This window comes from Fundulus heteroclitus, unplaced genomic scaffold, assembly GCF_011125445.2.
Source record: "Fundulus heteroclitus isolate FHET01 unplaced genomic scaffold, MU-UCD_Fhet_4.1 scaffold_68, whole genome shotgun sequence".
Taxonomy (NCBI): Eukaryota; Metazoa; Chordata; class Actinopteri; order Cyprinodontiformes; family Fundulidae; genus Fundulus; species Fundulus heteroclitus.
The window spans coordinates 1,423,943-1,443,454 of NW_023397121.1; the positions used below are offsets into that span (position 1 = coordinate 1,423,943).

The following is a 19,512-nucleotide window of genomic DNA, read 5'->3' on the forward strand; positions in this document are numbered from 1 at the left end:
CTCGGAGGGGATGAGCCTCTGATTGGATGAATGTAAGTAATTCAGTTTCTTCAGTTGAATTTCCGCCTAGGCTTCATATAGTTTATTAATACTTTTAAATGGCTGCCCTAATTGACAAATATCAAAGTTTCTATGGAATGAAAAGGAGCCAGAAATGTTGTTCAGCAGTTCATGCAGACTAGTTTGTAACAGCGTCACTTTTAACCCTCTCATTGCCGTTTATTCAGCAGACAGGACTTGCCTGAAGTTTGTTGCTTTGCCCTTTAAACAGTTATTGCTCAGTCAGAAACACAATTAATACTGAATAACTGTCAGATAGTGAAAGTTGAAGAAGTCTTGGAGAGAACGGCAGAAGGACACTCCCTGCACAGTTTGGATTCTACAGCCAAAGAAATAAATAGAGAAAAGCTTCAGGTCAGCTGAATATAACTTTGGTCATAAAGGAGCTGAAACACCAAGATGTTCCTCCTAAATCAAATCTTTTTCAGAGGAACATCTTGGTTCTGATTGAGCTCATCATGGTAAAATCTTCAATCAGATAAATCCATCTCTGCTGTTCTTCTGGAGAATGACCTGCAGGATAGTCCAAGAGAAGAGTTACAAGCTGCAGAAGAGAACTAAAAGGAAGTAAAACTTTCTGGAAATGAGTGTATTTGTCCTTGATTTGAGCAGCTAAATCAGATTATCTGCCAATGGAATGAGTATTTGATCCCTAAAATAAGATAATTAGATATACTGACCTTGAAATAAGATGATGGAGATGAGTTGATCCTATATTAAGAGCTAAATGGTATTCAGTTGGCAGATAATCCTATTTAGCTGCTCAGATCAAGGACAAAAACACTCATTTCAATCCAGTTTTACTTGCTTTTAGTTCCTTTTAGCAGTGAAGCTGCAGCATCTTTGTTCATCTTTGTGGGCCGCTGTGTTCAGAACCAACACATCAGAACTTCAGAGGAAATGTTCCCTCCTTCATTCACTCTGGATGTTTCTACAGACCTGGAACAGGATTCCAGTTCAGACCTGAAAAGGTTTCAGCCTCAGTTTTAGCTTCATTCTCTGAAGAAAGCAGAACTTCTCCAGATGGTTCTGAGGAGATCAGCCAGCAGACATCAGGAGGTGCATGAAGTAGTGAAGGAGAGGACAATCCAGACCCAGATGGTACCTGCTGAACTCAGGTTCCTCTGGTCCTCTACACACATGATGGGAACCAGCTTTCTGCTCTACAGAACACTGACTGGACCTGAACCACTGGGAACTGACTGGTTCTGGTTCCTCTCTCAGGCTGACTGAAGTCCAGGAGATGGAGAACAGAGCAGAACCTCCAGGACCCAGCAGTCCGTCTATGAGAAGTGACTGGTCCAAAGGAAGACCCCCAACCTTCAGCAAAGAACCTGGACCCTCAGAGTAAGAACCTTTAAAGCTTCTGCTTCTCTGCAGCAGTTTGTGTTCAGAGCTTCTTCTCTGGTTTTTATCAGAGTTTCTCACTGATTGATGTGATCTGAATAACAACATGTTGGTGTTTCAGAGGTCAGAACCACAGACAGAGAGCAGAACCTCCAGGATCCAGCAGTCCGTCTATCAGGAGTGACCGGTCCAAAGGAATACAACCAAACTTCAGTGAAGAACCTGGACCCTCAGACTCAGAGTAAGAACCCAGTTTCTAACTGATCCTTGTGATTCCACAGAGATATAAAACATAATATTTACTCAGTCTTCAGTTTATAAAGTGAAAGTAAATTAGTTTAGAACTTTAACTTAACTTAAAGCTCCATAATCATCAGCTGTTAGTCAATAAAGCAGTAGTATTCACTGCAGAAACATTGGGCCTGGTTATACACACATGTACAATGGTCTTAGTCACATTGGCTGTAGGGAGAATTGTTGGCATGGAAATGTGTAAATATATGTTTAGAAGCATATTCATTCATTTGTTTAAAAATGGACCTTAGAGTTTTATAAACTGGTAAGTAAAGCATGAATTAGGAAGAGCATTTATGTTAAGATCTAAAGGAAGGAGAAGGGGTGTGATTACTTTTGTTTTACTTCTTCAGACCAGGACCTGGACTGCTGGCAGCCAATCAGAGCAGCTGTGCTCCAGGTGAGACTGAACATCTCCAATCAGAACTTCCTTCTATCGTCTCTGTTGGACTAATTCCTCGTCTTTAGTTGGCATTTGGGAATCTAAGTGTTTAAAGTCTTTCTGGGATCGATTATTTGCCCTGAATCTCTGGATTTCCAGCTGCTGTAAATGTAACGTCTGTGTTCAACCCAACAACCTATTGGGTTTGCTTTGAAGTGCTTCTGTTTTCAGCCCTTTGTGCTAAATGCATTAAAACTGAACATCTTCTTAAAGCTGCAGCTCATTTTGATGGAAACAAAAAGGTGGAGAAAACAAGCTGCTGCACTGCTGCTTTACAGAAAGAGGGAAGGAAAGTCTGAGAGACAGAAAGCTTTATTTCCTCTGACAATAGATCCCAGATTACAGCAGATATATTTGTAGAAACATGGAATATTTCTATCTGCTGTTTACTTCTAAAGGACCAAATCAGTCCCATGTCATTTCTAATCTGTAATTATTCTCTAAAAACATCCAATCCAGTCTGTGAGGGAGAAAAGCATCTGAAATGTGAACACAAGCTGATCCAAGGAGCTGTTTCTCTGGCAGATTAGAGCATTTCCTCCAGATTTCCTTCATTAAGGCTGAAAATGCTGCCAGGAAGCATTTTCTGTCTCTCTGCCTCTTCTGTAGCTGCTGTGTTTGTGGGAGAAGGTCAGATAGAAGCAGAGAAATGAGGACAATGGTGACCTGATGCTAAAGAGTTGATGTTGCTGAAAGCTGCTGCATGTTTCTGTCAGCATTTCTTCATCTGATCTGCTTTGTGAATCAGATCCTGACAGTGAACAGATACTGGCCACAAAGCAGAGGCACAACTCTGCTGTCTGACCATCTAACAAGGTTCTGCTTCTAAGGATGGATCCCATTGGTTAGCATCACATCATGTGACCTAAGAGACCTTCTAATGATGACACCTCCTGATGTTCCAGATGTTTCTGCTCCAGCTTCATCACTAAATCAGCTTTTCCCTTCAGTTGTCTCTTCTTCTCTGTTCCAGCAGATGTTGGTCTGCAGGAGGTTCTAGAGGAACATAAGATCAGTCTGAGGAGGAGATGTGAACGTGTGACTGAAGGAAGTGATGAACCAGGAAGTAGAACCCTCCTCAACAGGATCTACACTGATCTCTACATCACAGAGGGACAGAGTGAAGAGGTTAATAGCCAACATGAGGTGAAGCAGCTGGAGAGAGCTTCCAGGATCCAGAACCTCCATGACTCTCCAATCAGGTGCCACGACATCTTTAAAGCCTCACCTGACCAACATGGAGCCATCAGAGTGGTTCTGACCAACGGCGTGGCTGGTGTTGGAAAAACCTTCTCAGTGCAGAAGTTCACTCTGGACTGGGCCGAGGGCTTGGAGAACCAAGATGTCCGTGTGGTGGTTCTGCTGTCGTTCAGGGAGCTGAACCTGATCAGAGGTGAGCAGCACAGTCTTCTCACGCTGCTCCATGTTTTCCATCCAACCCTCCAGAAGCTCCCAGCAGAGCAGCTGGCTCGCCACAAACTTCTCTTCATCTTTGACGGCCTGGATGAAAGCAGACTTTCTCTGGACTTCAGCCACAGTCGGCTGGTTTCTGACGTCACACAGAAGTCATCAGTCGACGTTCTGCTGACAAACCTCATCAAGGGGAACCTGCTTCCCTCGGCTCTGGTCTGGATCACCTCCAGACCTGCAGCGGCCAATCAGATCCCTCCTTCATGTGTTGCCAGGGTAACAGAGGTACGAGGCTTCAGCGACGCCCAGAAGGAGGAGTACTTCAGGAGGAGGTTCAGTGATGAAGAGCTGTCCAGCAGAATCATCTCCCACATCAAGACCTCCAGGAGCCTCCACATCATGTGTGGAATCCCAGTCTTCTGCTGGATCACTGCTACGGTTCTGGAGAACATGTTGACCACAGAGCAGAGAGGAGAGCTGCCCAAGACCATGACTGACATGTACTCTCACTTCCTGCTGGTCCAGACCAGGAGGAAGAAGAACAAGTACCATGGAGGACATGGGAGGAGTCCACAGGAGCTGATGGAGGCTGACAGGGAAGTTCTCCTGAAGCTGGGGAGGCTGGCGTTAGAACATCTGGAGAAAGGAAACATCATGTTCTACCAAGAAGACCTGCAGCAGTGTGGTCTGGATGTCACAGAGGCCTCGGTGTACTCAGGAGTTTGTACAGAGATCTTCAAGAGAGAGAGCGTGATCTTCCAGAAAGCAGTCTACTGCTTTGTTCATCTGAGCATTCAGGAGTTTCTGGCTGCAGTCTACATGTTCCACTGCTTCACCAGCAGGAACACACAGGTGGTGGAGAACTTCCTGGGATATAAATACGGTGAAACATCTCTGGATGAGTTCCTGAAGAGAATCATGAAGAAATCCCTCAGCAGTAAAAATGGCCACCTGGACCTGTTTGCTCGCTTCCTTCATGGCCTCTCTGTGGAGTCCAACCAGAGACTCTTAGGAGGCCTGCTGGGTCAGACAGAGAACAGTCCAGGAACCATCCAGAGAGTCATCACCAACCTGAAGGAGATGAACACTGATAGAATCTCTCCAGACAGAAGCATCAACATCTTCCACTGTCTGATGGAGATGAAGGACCTCTCAGTTTATCAGGAGATCCAACAGTTCCTGAAATCAGAGAACAGATCAGAGGAGCTCTCAGAGTATCAGTGCTCAGCTCTGGCCTACATGCTGCAGATGTCAGAGGAGGTTCTGGATGAGTTGGACCTGGAGAAGTACAACACATCAGAATCAGGACGACTGAGACTGGTTCCAGCTGTGAGGAACTGCAGAAAGGCTCGGTGAGTCCAGATGTCTTCATTGATGCTGATTCAGCATTATTGCCGTCCGGTTTATTCTTCATTATTCAGTCGGTTCTGGACGTTTTTGGACCTTTAACTACTTCCTTCATACTTTGGACTATTTCAACCATCAGATTTCTAAATCTTCAGCTCATTCAGGTCAGCTCTGCTGCAGCTTTTGGTATTTAGAGATTTTGATCTTTTAGAAAGATTAAATCATCCAGAGACACGTTTTAAACTTTAAACAGCTCTTCACTCATTTCAATCTGAAAAACTCACACAGAAAGAAAAGGCAATTAGAAGAATTTTATTGATACAATATTTTAAGACTTTGGCGCTCAGACCTCGGCAGGAAAAATTCACATAGTCTCCTGTTGTGAGGACAGCAGCAACAGTCCATGACAAGCCAAGCCTAACAACACCACAGTGTCTCTCAGGAGCCCTTTGGCTTGTTCCACTATGTTATGGAGCTGGAACAGAGTTAGAAGAGAAAGATTTCAGCTGACTAGATCCGCTATCATCACACCTCTCAACTTTTAGGGAAAGTTCAGAGTGAGATTATGTTCATTTTTTGGGCTGGGGGAGCGGTGGAGAATGGATCCAGTCAACTGCGTCTCATTTTAACTGACTAGACATGGAAGTGGAGATGTTTTCCTTTGGTTAAAAAGTGAAAGAGGAGTGTCAACACCTTACTGTCCAGTTAGTGGGTTAAACAGAAAAACACCAAACTGTTCTCCTGTGATTGTTCCAACATACCAAGACTGCCTGATATGAGCAGAATCACGCCTGTTTAATCTCTATTCACAACATTTACGCTCAATATTGCACCTCCTCAACAAGTAAACGGCTCTGTGGTCCATGCCAGATTTCTGAGGAAAATCCAGTTTGCTCTGATTTTGGCTCATCTGCAGAAATTCTGTCTGCTGGAACCAAAACTCCCCCTTCCTGAGTCCATCCAGCTGCTGCTTTATTCTTGTAGAATAGATTTTGTTACTAGATAGACCCGCATGAATGGATCAGATGAAACAGACCCCACATGTACAAATAATCACTGAATAAAGTTATAAAGTAGTTGTAAGTTTCTGCCGGCATTATTACACTCCTTTTTTAATCAGAATCAGAAATACTTTAATAACTACAGGTTACTACATGGGTTACTACATCCTGGTGCTAAATCTCATTGCAGAAAATGTAAATAATTTAATGGCAATAAAATTAGAACCCTGAAAGATGTGCACATCTCTCAGTTCTTCCATAGCAGGACTGCTCCTCTGAAATAAAAATATGCTATACAGCTCTTTAAAAAAATCCATGTTGTAATTTCATGTAATCGGACTAAATCAGTTTGATCTAAACTAAGAAATCTAAAAGAAATGATGCTGTAACTTGATTCTTTTATTAAGCCATGTAGCTTGATATAACCTCAGGTTTTAGACATATCGGTTGCTCTCAGAGGTCAAGTGAACGCTGCAGCTTTTCAAGCTCTGCGTCTCACTGGTTATTAAGTGACTGTAGAAAAAACACTATTTGGTAACGTCTGGCAGCAGCATAATTTATACTTAATGATAGTGGTGAGGAATCATTGAGGTGGGAGGATTTCCCCCCATTTGTGGACTGCATGTCAGAAATAAACAGTGAGGAAAAATGCATCAATAAAGAGAGTAAAGGGCTCCTTTAGAGGGAAGAAGAGGAATGAGGGTCTGAGCTGAAGCCCCTTCAGTTACAAGTCCCTTAAAATGACCCTTAAAAGTGGGCACCTAAATTATATGTAAGGTAATTATGTGCACCTGAATTCAAGCACAAGGTGACGCATCAACCCCCCCAGACTAAGTGGAGTTAACGGAGCTGAGAAAGCGTTCATTTAGAGCGTATTTGATCCTGTCTACAGACACCAGGCTACAGACTTCAGCTGAGATGCTTTAGCAGCTGTCTAAGAGCTACTGGATGATTTATGGAGTTGGATTTCATCATCAACCATAATTGATCATTTAATCTTGTTCACCATCAGACTGATTGACTGAAGGTTGTAACTCAGGAAATAATAACTGATTACTGAGTTACTAATTAAAAGGAAACAGTGATTTTATCAAGTTGCAGCATACAGAAAGAGAGCAAAAGTAAAGCCACCCTCAGCAGCAGCAGCAGCAGCCAGTTGCTCTCCCAGCTCTGCTCTGATCTCAGCAGCACCTTTCACATTGCTATAGCAGAATGCAGCTTTGGGCCCTGAACCAATAACACATAACACACAGAAGCCAAACACTGATGCTCACCCACACACAGAACATCAGCCATGGCCTTGTGAAAGAGGGCAAAGTGGAGCCTGGTAGCAGGTGGAGCTTACCTGAATCTGAGCCGGCCTTCTCCTTTGCCTCCATCTGCAGGTGTGAGTGGCTTTAATGGTCAGAGTGGCTCAGAGCTGAAAGGTCTGGCTTTAAAACACAAGAGGAACCAGTCATGGCTGCACGCTGGATCAGAAAACAGATCTGCTAACCAGATACAGTCTAAAACGTCAATTAGTCTGTTTAGAAGTTTTCTTCTCATTTCTTCTGCTTTTTTTAACCACATGCGCCGTGTTTCTGTGCTGCACCGCTCTTACTGCCCCCTCCCCTCATAGGAGCCAGGTGCTTTTATCAGCGGCCAGCCTTCAAAACGTGAATCACTACGTTTAATGTCCTTCCACTCGTACCAAAATGTCCCAATTAAAATCAATAGGAGAGTCAGTAGCTGTGTTTCATGCTGTTTTGTTTTTAACGACACAGAACCAGCGGTGCTTCTGTGGGCGTGGTTCCTTGAGCTTGAATTCAGGTGCGCAAAATTACATGTAATTTAGGTGCGCACTTTTAAGGGTAATTTTAAGGAACTTGTAACATCAGGGGTTTTACCTTAGATACATTTTTCATTCTCTTCCCTCTAAAGGAGCCCTTTACAGTCTTCATTTATGCATTTTCCCACCGTTTATCCCTCGCGTGCAACGCACCAATGAGGTAAACCCCCCCAAATGAACATAATCTCACTTTTAATTTTTGGTAAAAATTGAGAGGTCTGGTGAGGATTATTATTTTGGCCGGTAAAAAATATGCCTGGCCGGTTGATTTTTACATCTACCGGCCAACTTGGCCGGTGAATCAGGAAGTTAATTTCGGACACTGGATCTAAGATGTCAAAGCATTAGGACGACTTTCCTGTTAGTGGAACTGTAAAAAGAATTCAGAGTTCAAGTGTCACATATAAAATACATAATAATGAATAAATAATGAATTGAGCATAAATCTGAAAACATTGTCCACTAATCTACCATTTTAGTGTGTGGTGGCACAAGTGAGTCTAGAGTCAAGACATCTATCAATTTTAATATAATTATGTAGATATGATGATTATTATTATACTCAATGTTCATCATAGAAGAACAATAAAATAAACCAAATGTTTTTGAACTTGATAATTATTGCACATTAACAAGCTGCAACCAGCTATAAATGGTTGTAACAAAATCTTCTCTTGCAGCAATATATCAAGCTAAAACAGACTTTGTAGTAAATGAAATAGGGCTCCCTCCACTGCAGACAGCAGCAGGTAGAATGTACTTCAGCTATTATACCACTGAAGAAGTAAAGTGCTAAACTAAGTCAGCCACTGGTAAGCTCCTGCAGCGGAGAGCATGCTGTGAAGAAAAGCTGCTTTATTGATGCAGTTGTAGTAACACACTGTGTTCTAGTGGAAGTAACGTAACGCCGTTATCTGTTACATTAAGTCATGACTCTCTTTACTAAATGAAAACTGGAGCCTCCTGTTTTCTTTTTGATACATTACCAGTAATTTTACCCAGTTTGGTCACTTCCAGTAAAAGGAAGAAGCGTCACTTGTATGTATAGTTAGAGATGATTTGGAAGTGAGATGAAGCCAAAACAACCATAGTGTATTATCACTAGACTCACATATGTCTAGAGATAATCTGCTGATAATTTACATAGAGGAGACGGCCAAATGCTACCATGGACATCCAGATAGATTTAGTCAGTTCTGTTGTTTTACTCTAGATGATCTTTCTTCATCTTTGTGGTTAAATGAAGCTTTTAACCAAAGCAGAGACACAGCAGCTCTGCAGTAGAACCAAGACCTGAAGAGACTGAAGAGATTCTCTGTGTAGGTCAAACAGGACATTGATGTGAAGAGCAGATGTTCATCTGATGATGACATCACTCTTTACTCGTCATCTTTTAGTCTGTTTATCAGTCTTTATTAGTCTGATTTAACTACAACTGATCTGATTCTTTCTCTCATCACAGACTAGTGGGCTGTATTCTCTCACTGACTGAATGTGAAATTGTGGCCTCAGCTCTGAAGTCCAACCCCTCCCTGACTGACCTGGAAATAGAGAAGATCTATGGTGGAGGGAGACCCTTTGGAGACTCTGAGATAAAGCGTCTCTGTGAGATCCTGGAGACTCCATTCTGTAAAGTAAAGAAGCTGACGTAGGTTTTATCTTCACTGCTACTTTAATACTTATTTTATTAATAATTTTGTTCTGACATTTTTCCTTTACAGACAACCTGCTGTCCAAATGTTTTGCCTTTTCAATTATTTATTTTCTTCTTTGATATTTTCAGTATTGAACATTTAACACTTAAAATGCTTTAGACTGAAGAACAAAAATTAGGAAAATAAGTCAAATGATGTGAATTATTGATGGAGATGTTTTAATTTGATTTGGTAAAGATTTAGATAACAAGATCAGATGATTTAGCTTTATTTTTCATTTCTTTGTCACATCTTTACATGAAACATTAATTTTTGTTCCTCCAGAGTAGTGCCAGGATCACATTCATACACATAAACAGTAAAATAAAAATAATAAAATAGCATTATCTAAAAAATGAATGTCTGAGAAGAACAAAGAGAGAAAATGTAAACTAACTCAAAGCGACGGCACCAGCAGGTTGCATGTTCTCCCTGTGCATGCGTGGGTTCTCTCTGGGTACTCCGGCTTCCTCCCACAGTCCTAAAACATGACTGTTAGCTTAACTGGCCTCTCTAAATCCTCCTTAGGTGTGAGTGTGTGTGTGAATGGTTGGTTGTCCTGTCTGTCTCTGTGTTGTCCTGTGATAGGCTGCTTACCTGTCCAGGTGAAGCCCGCCTCTCAGCCACTGACAGCTGCAGATAGACACCAGCAGCCCTCAGGACCCCAGCAGGGATAAGCCTGGTGGAAAATGGTTGGATGGACGGCACCAGCAGGTTCCAGCAGCTCAGCTTTGTCCTGAAGCTGCTGTTCTGTTGGTGCGGCTCAGAGAGGAACCGTCCTCTTCAGTCTGACAGCTCAATCAGACAGAACCAGAACCAGGAGCCAGCAGTGTGGCTATTAAAACTACAGCACAATATTGAAAAGTAAAAAGCTCTACTGCAGCAGACGCTCTCTGGACTCAGCGCTACCGTTCAGCAACAAGCCAACAAGTTTGAGCACCAAGAAGGAAAGCAAAGAAAAACTGAAGAATCATCATTTCTATTAGTCTGCAGACCATTTCTGCCTGGCAGACCATGATCCAGAGGAACATCTGGCTCCAGCTGTTCTCCTCCATCCTCCTCCTCCCAGGATGTGAAAAAGGAGGTGCTGGGAGCCCCATCAGCCCGGATGCTCTGTTGGCTCCTCACTTTAAATCGGCGCTGGAGAAGATCCAGAAGAACGCCGAGGAGTCAGAGACGCTTCAGGACCTGGTGAGGCCTCGCTCCGGGCCGACGTCCCTCGCTGGTCTGCCGGCTGCTTGGAGCACCGTGGGCAGGAGGTCAGGAGTTCAGGCGCTCCACGCCTCCTGGAGACTCCCTCTGCTCCTCCATCAGCCTCCTCCATCAGCCTCCTCCATCAGCCTCCTCCTCCCTCTGCTCCACCTTCAGACTCCTTCTGCTCCTCCATCAGCCTCCTCCATCAGCCTCCTCCATCAGACTCCTCCTCCATCAGCCTCCTCCTCCATCAGCCTCCTTCTCCATCAGCCTCCTCCTCCCTCTGCTCCTCCACCAGCCTCCCTCTGCTCCTCCATCAGCATCCTCCATCAGCCTCCTCCTAAATCAGCCTCCTCCTCCATCAGCCTCATCCTCCATCAGCCTCCTCCTAAATCAGCCTCCTCCTCCATCAGCCTCCTCCTCCATCAGCCTCGTCCTCCTTCGGCCTCCTCCTCCTCTCCTCCCTCTCTCCTCATCCTTTCTCCTCCCCCTCTCCTCCCTCTCTCCTCCTCTCCTCCCTCTCCTCTCCTCTCCTCCTCCTCTCCTCCTCTCCTCCCTCTCTCATCCCCCTTCTCTCTCCTTCTCTCCTCCTCCTCCTCATCTTCTCCTCCCTCTCTCCTCCTCTCCATCTTCTCTCCTCCTCTCCTCCCTCCTCCTTCTCCTCTCCTCCTTCTCTCCGCCTCACAGACTGATCAGCAGAGGCTCCACGCTGCACCTCCTCTCTCCTCCACAGTTTAGAGGAGAGAGGAGTCATGGAGACGGTTCTAGCGTCTCCAGAGCAGACCGCTGCACCTCATCTCTCCTCCTCCTCCATCAGCCTCCTCCTCCTCCTCCATCAGCCTCCTACTCCCTCTGCTCCTCATCCATCCGCCTCCTCCTCCTCCATTAACATCCTCCTCCCTCTGCTCCTCCATCAGCCTCCTCCTCCTGCATCAGCCTCCTCCTCCTCCTTTCCTCCTCCTCTCCTCCTCACAGACTGATCAGCAGAGGCTCCATGCTGCACCTCCTCTCTCCTCCACGGTTCAGAGGAGTCATGGAGATGGTTCTAGCGTCTCCAGAGCAGAGCGCTGCACCTCCTCTCTCCTCCTTCTGTCCTCCTTTCCTCCCTCCCTCCTCCTCCTCTCCTCCTCTCCTTCTCTCCTCCTCCTCTCCTCCGTATGTTCTCCTCCCTCTCTGCTCCATTTCTCCTCCTCATCTCCTTCTTATGTTCTCCTCCCTCTCTCCTCCTCATCTCCTCCTCATCTCCTCTCCTCCCTCTTTCCTCCTCCTCTCCTCCTCATCTCCTCTCCTCCTCTTCTCTTCCTCACAGACTGATCAGCAGAGGCTCCATGCTGCACCTCCTCTCTCCTCCACGGTTCAGAGGAGTCGAGGAGACGGTTCTAGCGTCTCCAGAGCAGAGCGCTGCACCTCCTCTCTCCTCCTCCACGGTTCAGAGGAGTCATGGAGGCGGTTCTAGCGTCTCCAGAGCAGAGCGCTGCACCTCCTCTCTCCTCCACGGTTCAGAGGAGTCATGGAGACGGTTCTAGCGTCTCCAGAGCAGAGCGCTGCACCTCCTCTCTCCTCCTCCACGGTTCAGAGGAGTCATGGAGGCGGTTCTAGCGTCTCCAGAGCAGAGCGCTGCACCTCCTCTCTCCTCCACGGTTCAGAGGAGTCATGGAGACGGTTTCTTGCGTCTCCAGAGCAGAGCGCTGCACCTCCTCTCTCCTCCTCCACGGGTCAGAGGAGTCATGGAGGCGGTTCTAGCGTCTCCAGAGCAGAGCGCTGCACCTCCTCTCTCCTCCACGGTTCAGAGGAGTCATGGAGACGGTTCTAGCGTCTCCAGAGCAGACCGCTGCACCTCCTCTCTCCTCCTCCACAGTTCAGAGGAGTCATGGAGACGGTTCTAGCGTCTCCAGAGCAGAGCGCTGCACCTCCTCTCTCCTCCTCCACAGTTCAGAGGAGTCATGGAGACGGTTCTAGCTTCTCCAGAGCAGAGCGCTGCACCTCCTCTCTCCTCCTCCACAGTTCAGAGGAGTCATGGAGACAGTTCTAGCGTCTCCAGAGCAGAGTGCTGCACCTCCTCTCCCCTCCACGGTTCAGAGGAGTCATGGAGACAGTTCTAGCGTCTCCAGACCAGAGCCCTGCACCTCCTCTCTCCTCCACGGTTCAGAGGAGTCATGGAGACGGTTCTAGCGTCTCCAGAGCAGAGCGCTGCACCCCCTCTCTCCTCCACGGTTCAGAGGAGTCATGGAGACGGTTCTAGCTTCTCCAGAGCAGAGCGCTGCACCTCCTCTCTCCTCCAGGGTTCAGAGGAGTCATGGAGACGGTTCTAGCGTCTCCAGAGCATAGCGCTGCACCTCCTCTCTCCTCCACGGTTCAGAGGAGTCATGGAGACGGTTCTAGCGTCTCCAGAGTAGAGCGCTGCACCTCCTCTCTCCTCCACGGTTCAGAGGAGTCATGGAGACGGTTCTAGCGTCTCCAGAGCAGAGCGTTGCACCTCTCTCCTCCTCCACGGTCCAGAGGAGTCATGGAGACGGTTCTAGCGTCTCCAGAGCAGAGCGCTGCACCTCCTCTCTCCTCCTCCACGGTTCAGAGGAGTCATGGAGACGGTTCTACCGTTTCCAGAGCAGAGCGCTGCACCTCCTCTCTCCTCCACGGTTCAGAGGAGTCATGGAGACGGTTCTAGCGTCTCCAGAGCAGAGCGCTGCTCTCCTGTCAGAACTGCAGGAACTCCTGGATAAAGACGTCATTTCCAGGGTTCTCCACGGGGTTCTATTGCCTTTTTTTACTGGTTCTGATGACAGAGAGACGGTTCCACATGCTGACAGTCAGACAGCTGCTGGAGAACGTTCTCCAGAACCACTGGTTCTCCTCCATAGATCTGAAGGACTACTTCCATGTTCCATCATCCCCAAACACAGGAAGTATCTGCGCTTCTCCTTCCAGGGGATTCCCTGTCACTACAACCTGCCGTTGGGTTCCTCTCTGGTTCCACGCACGTTCTCCAGATGCCGCTGCACTCTGCAGGGATGAGAATCCTCTTTTATGTGGACCACCTGCTCTTGCTGGCTCGGTCCAGAGAGGAAGCGGCGGTGCAGACCAGAGCTCTGGCTCCACAGCTGACAGAACTGGGTTCTCCATAAAGTGCTAAAAGGTTGTGTTCTGCGTCCCAGCTGCTAGGAGCTAAACTGGGCCACCATGAGAGCCCAGAGCAGACGCTGTCAGCGCTGCTCCGCCGGGTCACACCTCCACACAGTGACAGCTCTGTCCGTCATGCGGCTGCTGGGGATGACGTCAGCGGCCCACCTGCTGCTTCCGCTGGCTCTGCTTCATAGGAGGCGCCTGCCTGCAGAGATGCTTCACCCGCCTGCGCAGAGACCCTGTGGCCAGAAGAGGCAGAGGATGACTGCAGTCCCTCCGTCAGTGGGAGCCCACCTGGCCCACTGGGGAAACCCCCCCCCCCCCACTGTGTCAGAGGGAGTTGCCCTCAGCAGACCAGAGTCACACGTCCCGGTGTTCACAGACGCTGTCAGGCTGGGAGGAAGGTGTCTGTCCCAGGTAGTGGCAGAGAAGTGGCCACACCACATGTCTCTCCACATAAAGGTGCTGAAGCTGACTCAGCATTTTGCTCCTCTGCTGCGGGACCAGCAGCTTCTGATCCACACCCACAACAGGCTCACAGCAGCGGCATAAAGCGCCAAGGCTGCTGCTTTAGCTTGAAGATGAATCCAGAACAATGTGAGCTGAAACTCTGTTAAATGATCCATGTTTAGAACATTGTGGCTCTGAGAACCACTGTTCTAGCAGAACCCTGAGCCAGATTAGAAGACAGCAGCATTTTAAACAGACGCCAGAGCCATCAGACTTAAATATCCAGCAGCAGCAAGTGATCATGGATGGATTTATGTTCAAGGAGAGTTTATTGTTGGCTGCTAATCTCCAAGCTCTAGTGCCCCCCCCCCCAACCCTAAGCCCAGAACATCTTCATCAGCAGCCGCCACTGCTGAGAACCACACCTTGATCTGGACCTTCACACGTCATGTTAACATGTTCTGGTTCTGCTGGCTTTAACTCTTTAAATCAGTTCTACTGGATCACATATCAGACATCAGTTCATCATGTTTCTGGCACTTTTACATTCAGGGACATTCATTTTCTACATTTGATCATTTATTTGTTCATGTTTCAGTTTTAACCTGCATCCTGGTGGCTTCAGCTCACATCTTTCATTCTTTATTCAGATTGGACAGCTGCAGTTTGTCAGAGATCAGCTATAAACATCTGGCATCGGCGCTGAAGTCCAACCCGTCCCATCTGACAGAACTGAACCTGAGCGCCAACTACAACCTGAAAGATGGTGGAGTGAAGGAGCTCTGTGGTTTCCTCCAGACTCCCCTCTGCAAACTACAGACACTGAGGTCAGACTCCATGTTTTAGTTCTGATATCTGTGATGTGAAAGTTGTGTTGACACTAAACTGCAGACATCTGGCTGATATTCTACTGATCCACACTGAGGATCTTCATGGTAAAGTCTGCTTTCTTCTTCACTGCTTTGCTCCACTTAAAGTTTCTTTCTTTTTCTAACTTCCTGTCAGCATTTATTCAATAATCAGCAGAAAACATGAAACAATGAGCTGAATTTCAGTTTAGAGTTGCAGCTTTTATCCAGAACTGAGGAAGAGGAAGAGAGAAGAAATAAAATGCTGATGTTTCATTTATTTGAAGGTTTTTAATCTCTTTAAACCTTCATCAGGTCAGTTTTTCTCCATTTTCTACAGGATGATGTTAAAATAATTGAATAAGTGGATGTAATTGAGCTGAAAAGCAAAGTTCAGATCTTGTATTGTAATAAATCTTTGCTGAGTTTGTTCCTGGACTTGGAGCCAGTTTTTAATGTTGTCTCTCTGTGTAACTGAGTCTGAGCCCTGATCTCAGGTCAGAAGCGGACAGCATTGGGACCCCCAGTGTGTAGAAATGCCCCTCATGTGAAGCGGCTCAGAGGGGATTCAAGCCAGTTTAGAAAAGTCAATTTCAGCTCCTGGAATCTGTGTGACAGGAACAAATCTATAATCCCTGATTGATGCTTCAGCACTTTTAGAAGCTCTGCAAGGATTTTACTGACTAAAACACTCAGACACAACATGTCACAGTAGCAGGTTCTGCTTCTGGGAGCTTCAGCTCCTAAAGTCAGTTTACATGAAATATTCTCCATCACATCATGTTTTTATGGCTGTGGAATCAGTAAAATAGTTCATTTATCTGCATTAATCTCCATTTGTTCACACATTAACATTCATGAGGTGCTTTGCATCGAGCGTTTCTGCTTGAATCTGGGCGTGTAGAGGGCAGAACCTGAGCCAGAACCTGGTACCAAATGTATCGCTACAGCTGGGATCTAGAAAGGAAAATGGCTGCTGCTGTGCCTGAGCATGGTTTTAATCATCTGAATATTTTTACCATACTCCATTTTCTTTTTCTTGGCTTTCACTTTTAGTACGGATTCCACACAAAGTTTCTAAATGAGAGCCAGGACTGTAAAAACTGCTAAACAAGTTTTAACTGTTGAAAGTTCTGATATTGTTGATTGTTGAATAGCTGAAGTCAGCAGGTCTTTATTGAAGCAGCAGCTTGTTGTCATTAATATTAATGAGAGTTCTTTAACTGGTTCTGTTGGACTGTTAGAACCTGCATCCTGGTGGCTTCAGCTCACATCTTTCATTCTTTATTCAGATTATGGGAATGCAGTTTGTCAAAGATCAGCTGTGATCATCTGGTAACGGCGCTGAAGTCCAACCCGTCCCATCTGACAGAACTGGACCTGAGCTGGAACAAACTGAAGGAGTCAGATGTTCAGCAGCTGCAGGATCTTGTAGAGAGTCCAGATTACAAACTGAAAACTCTGTAAGTAGATGGTTGGAGTGAGTCCAGCTGCTGTCAGCAGAACTGTTCTGAACCCAGTTGGTACCAAAGCAAAGATCCAGTGTTTCCAGTAAAGCTGCAGCTTCTCAGTGGGAGGAGAATGGTGACAGGCTTCCTGATTGGACACAAAGACAACAATGAGCCAATCAGAGGAGCCAGCAGCTTGTTGTGTTCCTGTCTTTGTGTCCATGTGAAGATGACTGTTGTTGTTGTGTTCATGTCTTCCAGCTGACAGCCTTCCACCATGTCTAGAGACAGTGGTCCTCATTCATCAAGCTGTGGAGCATCAGGTCTGATCTCAGACTCTTTGTTCTCTCATTTCAACAGCAAACAGCTGATCAGTTTCATCTTAGTCACAGCTCTGAGATCAGTCTGACTGCAGCCTGCAAATCACTGATTTCACAGCCCATCATTCCATTTAGTCACCATGTGGTCTTTCTACAGAGCACAAGCTCTGCTGAAGTCCACTCAGCACATCTGGACATGTGTCCTTCTCTCACTAGTTTCATCCAGATGTGTTCAGGGACAGCCTCCATGTTTCTTAGTCAGCTGATGTTTCAGGAACAGATGTTCATGTTCAGCTTCCAGAGGCTGAAACACTCACTGATCTCCTCTGTTGCTCCTTCTTCTCTCTGCAGGTGGTGGAGGTGATGATCTTAGTGGAGGAGAGAAGCTGAGCTGTCCTGATGATCCAGAGGTTGAAGCTGCAGCAGTTTGACTTTAAAGAGACTCTGACTGGATCCTGATGATGAACTCTGACCTTAGAGATGTTGATCCTGTTTATCTGATCATGTCTGTCATTTAGTGTCTGATATTGTTTGTCTCTGTGGACCAATGAGGATCAAATGAAAACTAAGCTGCATTTAGTGGCTCCATGGAGTTTTGATCTGAATCTGATGAAACTGCAAAGTTGATCTTTTTTCTCTCTGCTTCATTTTCAGCCTGTAAGCCAGAAATCTGAAATAAAGCTCAACTCTAAAGTTTTCAGGCTGCATGTTTGCTTCATTGTGATGCAGTTTCTGCAGGTTTTTCAGCATATTTTAGATGTTTTCTGCAAATGTTTGGGCAGCTCTGCTCCTTTTATCTGTTGCTGCAAACAGCTCAGTGAGTAAATGATGGTTTCTTCAATCAGAGGATGAAGCTTTTCTTCAGGATTTTACATCAAATCTGTTTATTTCCTTCTTTCTGAAGGTAACATCTAAAAGTGAGTAAAGATAAAGTTTGATCTGCTCCAGCTTCTCCTTTGGTGAGCATGGAAACACTTTCTGCAGCAGCTCAGACACTTTCAGATCTTCTCTGGAGGATTTTCTCTGTTCTTCCTGCAGAACGGTTCTGGTTCTGTTGGATCTGAGGCTCATCATGCAGCTCTGCTCTGCTGAGGTCAGAACATAGATTTTAATCCTGTTTAGGGACTGTGGGGGTAAAACCTTCACCTGCAGCTCCTCATGAAGTCCACTGTGGACGTTGGAGAAGGAAAAAAGACGCGACGATTAATTAGAAAGAAGCAGACTTTGTGTCTGAGCCTCCATCTTTAATCCTCATATCTGGAGCTTTGGATCAGAACCATGACTTCCTCTTTATTATTAGATTTATTATTAACTTTAATATTATAGCTGCTCCGCTTTGTCCTCCTGGTTCTGATCACGTTCCTCCATCTTGGGGCTTTATTCAGTCTGAGAGGAAACAGGAAGTGACTGTGAGCTCACAGCTAAAGAATCTGAACAAACGGGTCGGTCCAAGATTCCCACTGAGAGAACAAAGGTTTAACTTCCTGGTTCAACTGTCAGAGAATAAAAACATCTTCTGTTTGCTGAGAAGATGTGAAGAATTAAAGCTGAAGCAGAAGCAGACTGGGTTCTGGTTCTGGTTCTGTTTACAGAGAGAAAACCAGGAGAAGTTAAGCCGCCCTGATCCAGGTTCTTCTCTTTGCTCTGATCTAAACTGACTGCAGTCTGAACCTGACTAGACCTGCTTCTCCTGATCTCATCACACCTGACTCCTCTGAGGCTCCGCCCCTTCTCACAGGACAGGTGAGTCTACCTGTGTGGAACAAGGTTTAGATTCCTTTCTGCTCATCTCTGCATTGACAGCAAACTGGCCCTAAATGGCTGCCCAGTGCTGCAGTCAGTAGCTCTGTTAGCTTGCAGCAAGAAGATCCTGGCTTCAACACCTGCTTTACCTGGAAGAACCCAGGTAAAGCAGGTGTTCTCTCTGGGTACTCTGGCTTCCTGCCACAGTCCAGAAACATGATTGTTAGGTTAAATGGTGACTCTAAGTTACCCTTAGGTGTGTGAGGAGGAGACGGGATCAGAGTGTCTGATTACAGGGACATAATTGACTGCTTTGATTTTCTGCAAGCAGCTCTATAATAGATCAAAGCATATGGCTGTAATAAAAATCAGAATAATGGGCGTGATTGGGTGCCACAGTGGTTAGCACACACAACCCATGTACAGAGGCCTTAGTCCTCTAGGCGTTTGATGCAGGCTGGACTCTGACCTGTGGTCCTTTGCTGCATGTCTCTGCCCTCTCTGGTAGCCCCTTTGCTGTCAGCCCACTGTCTGAGAAACCAGCCACTAGTGCCGTAAAAACCTCAATAATAATATATCCATCCTTAGATATGTGGCAACCTGAGGGGGGATTTTCTTTTACTTTGAAACACGCATGTTAAAGTTTACAATACGGGAAACCAACAGCGCCACCTGGGATAACTCCAGGAAAATGGTAATAAGGGCCCAGGTAAGTTCTGCTGGAAATGAGACACGATATAGAAAAGTCTACAAAACTTTATTAAACTTCAGTAGGTTTAATTCAACAAGAACCTGGACTTGAATGTTTAAACAGTGAAAATTGAGTATAATTTTTTATTTGAAATGAAACCGAGGCTTAGCAATGGGGGGAAAGTGGTGAGGAGAAAAGGGAGCACCCTGGACACTACAGAAACACAGCAAACACAAGCAAAGGCTGCTCCAACACAACACAACCCAAAACACCAG

The 19,512-nt window shown here is 46.0% G+C and overlaps 1 protein-coding gene across 1 annotated transcript; it reads left to right on the top strand.

The window, feature by feature from the left end:
- The first annotated feature begins 701 nt into the window (after window positions 1-701).
- Window positions 702-17,287, top strand: LOC118561617 (NLR family CARD domain-containing protein 3-like). Its single transcript, XM_036133852.1, has 9 exons — window positions 702-1,178; window positions 1,285-1,407; window positions 1,529-1,648; window positions 2,055-2,101; window positions 3,117-4,905; window positions 9,192-9,377; window positions 14,838-15,014; window positions 16,328-16,498; window positions 17,155-17,287. Exons 1-9 carry the CDS (start codon window positions 1,159-1,161, stop codon window positions 17,165-17,167), a joined length of 2,646 nt encoding a protein of 881 aa, XP_035989745.1. The 5' UTR covers window positions 702-1,158; the 3' UTR covers window positions 17,168-17,287.
- The last annotated feature ends 2,225 nt before the right edge of the window (window positions 17,288-19,512 follow it).

Bases quoted from the DNA above. Each gene is read 5' to 3' on its own strand.
- LOC118561617 (XM_036133852.1), top strand. From the start codon at position 1,159: ATGGTACCTGCTGAACTCAG. The intron at 2,102-3,116 runs GTGAGACTGAAC...TCTCTGTTCCAG, and splicing joins TCAGAGCAGCTGTGCTCCAG to CAGATGTTGGTCTGCAGGAG. The intron at 9,378-14,837 runs GTAGGTTTTATC...TTCTTTATTCAG, and splicing joins TGTAAAGTAAAGAAGCTGAC to ATTGGACAGCTGCAGTTTGT.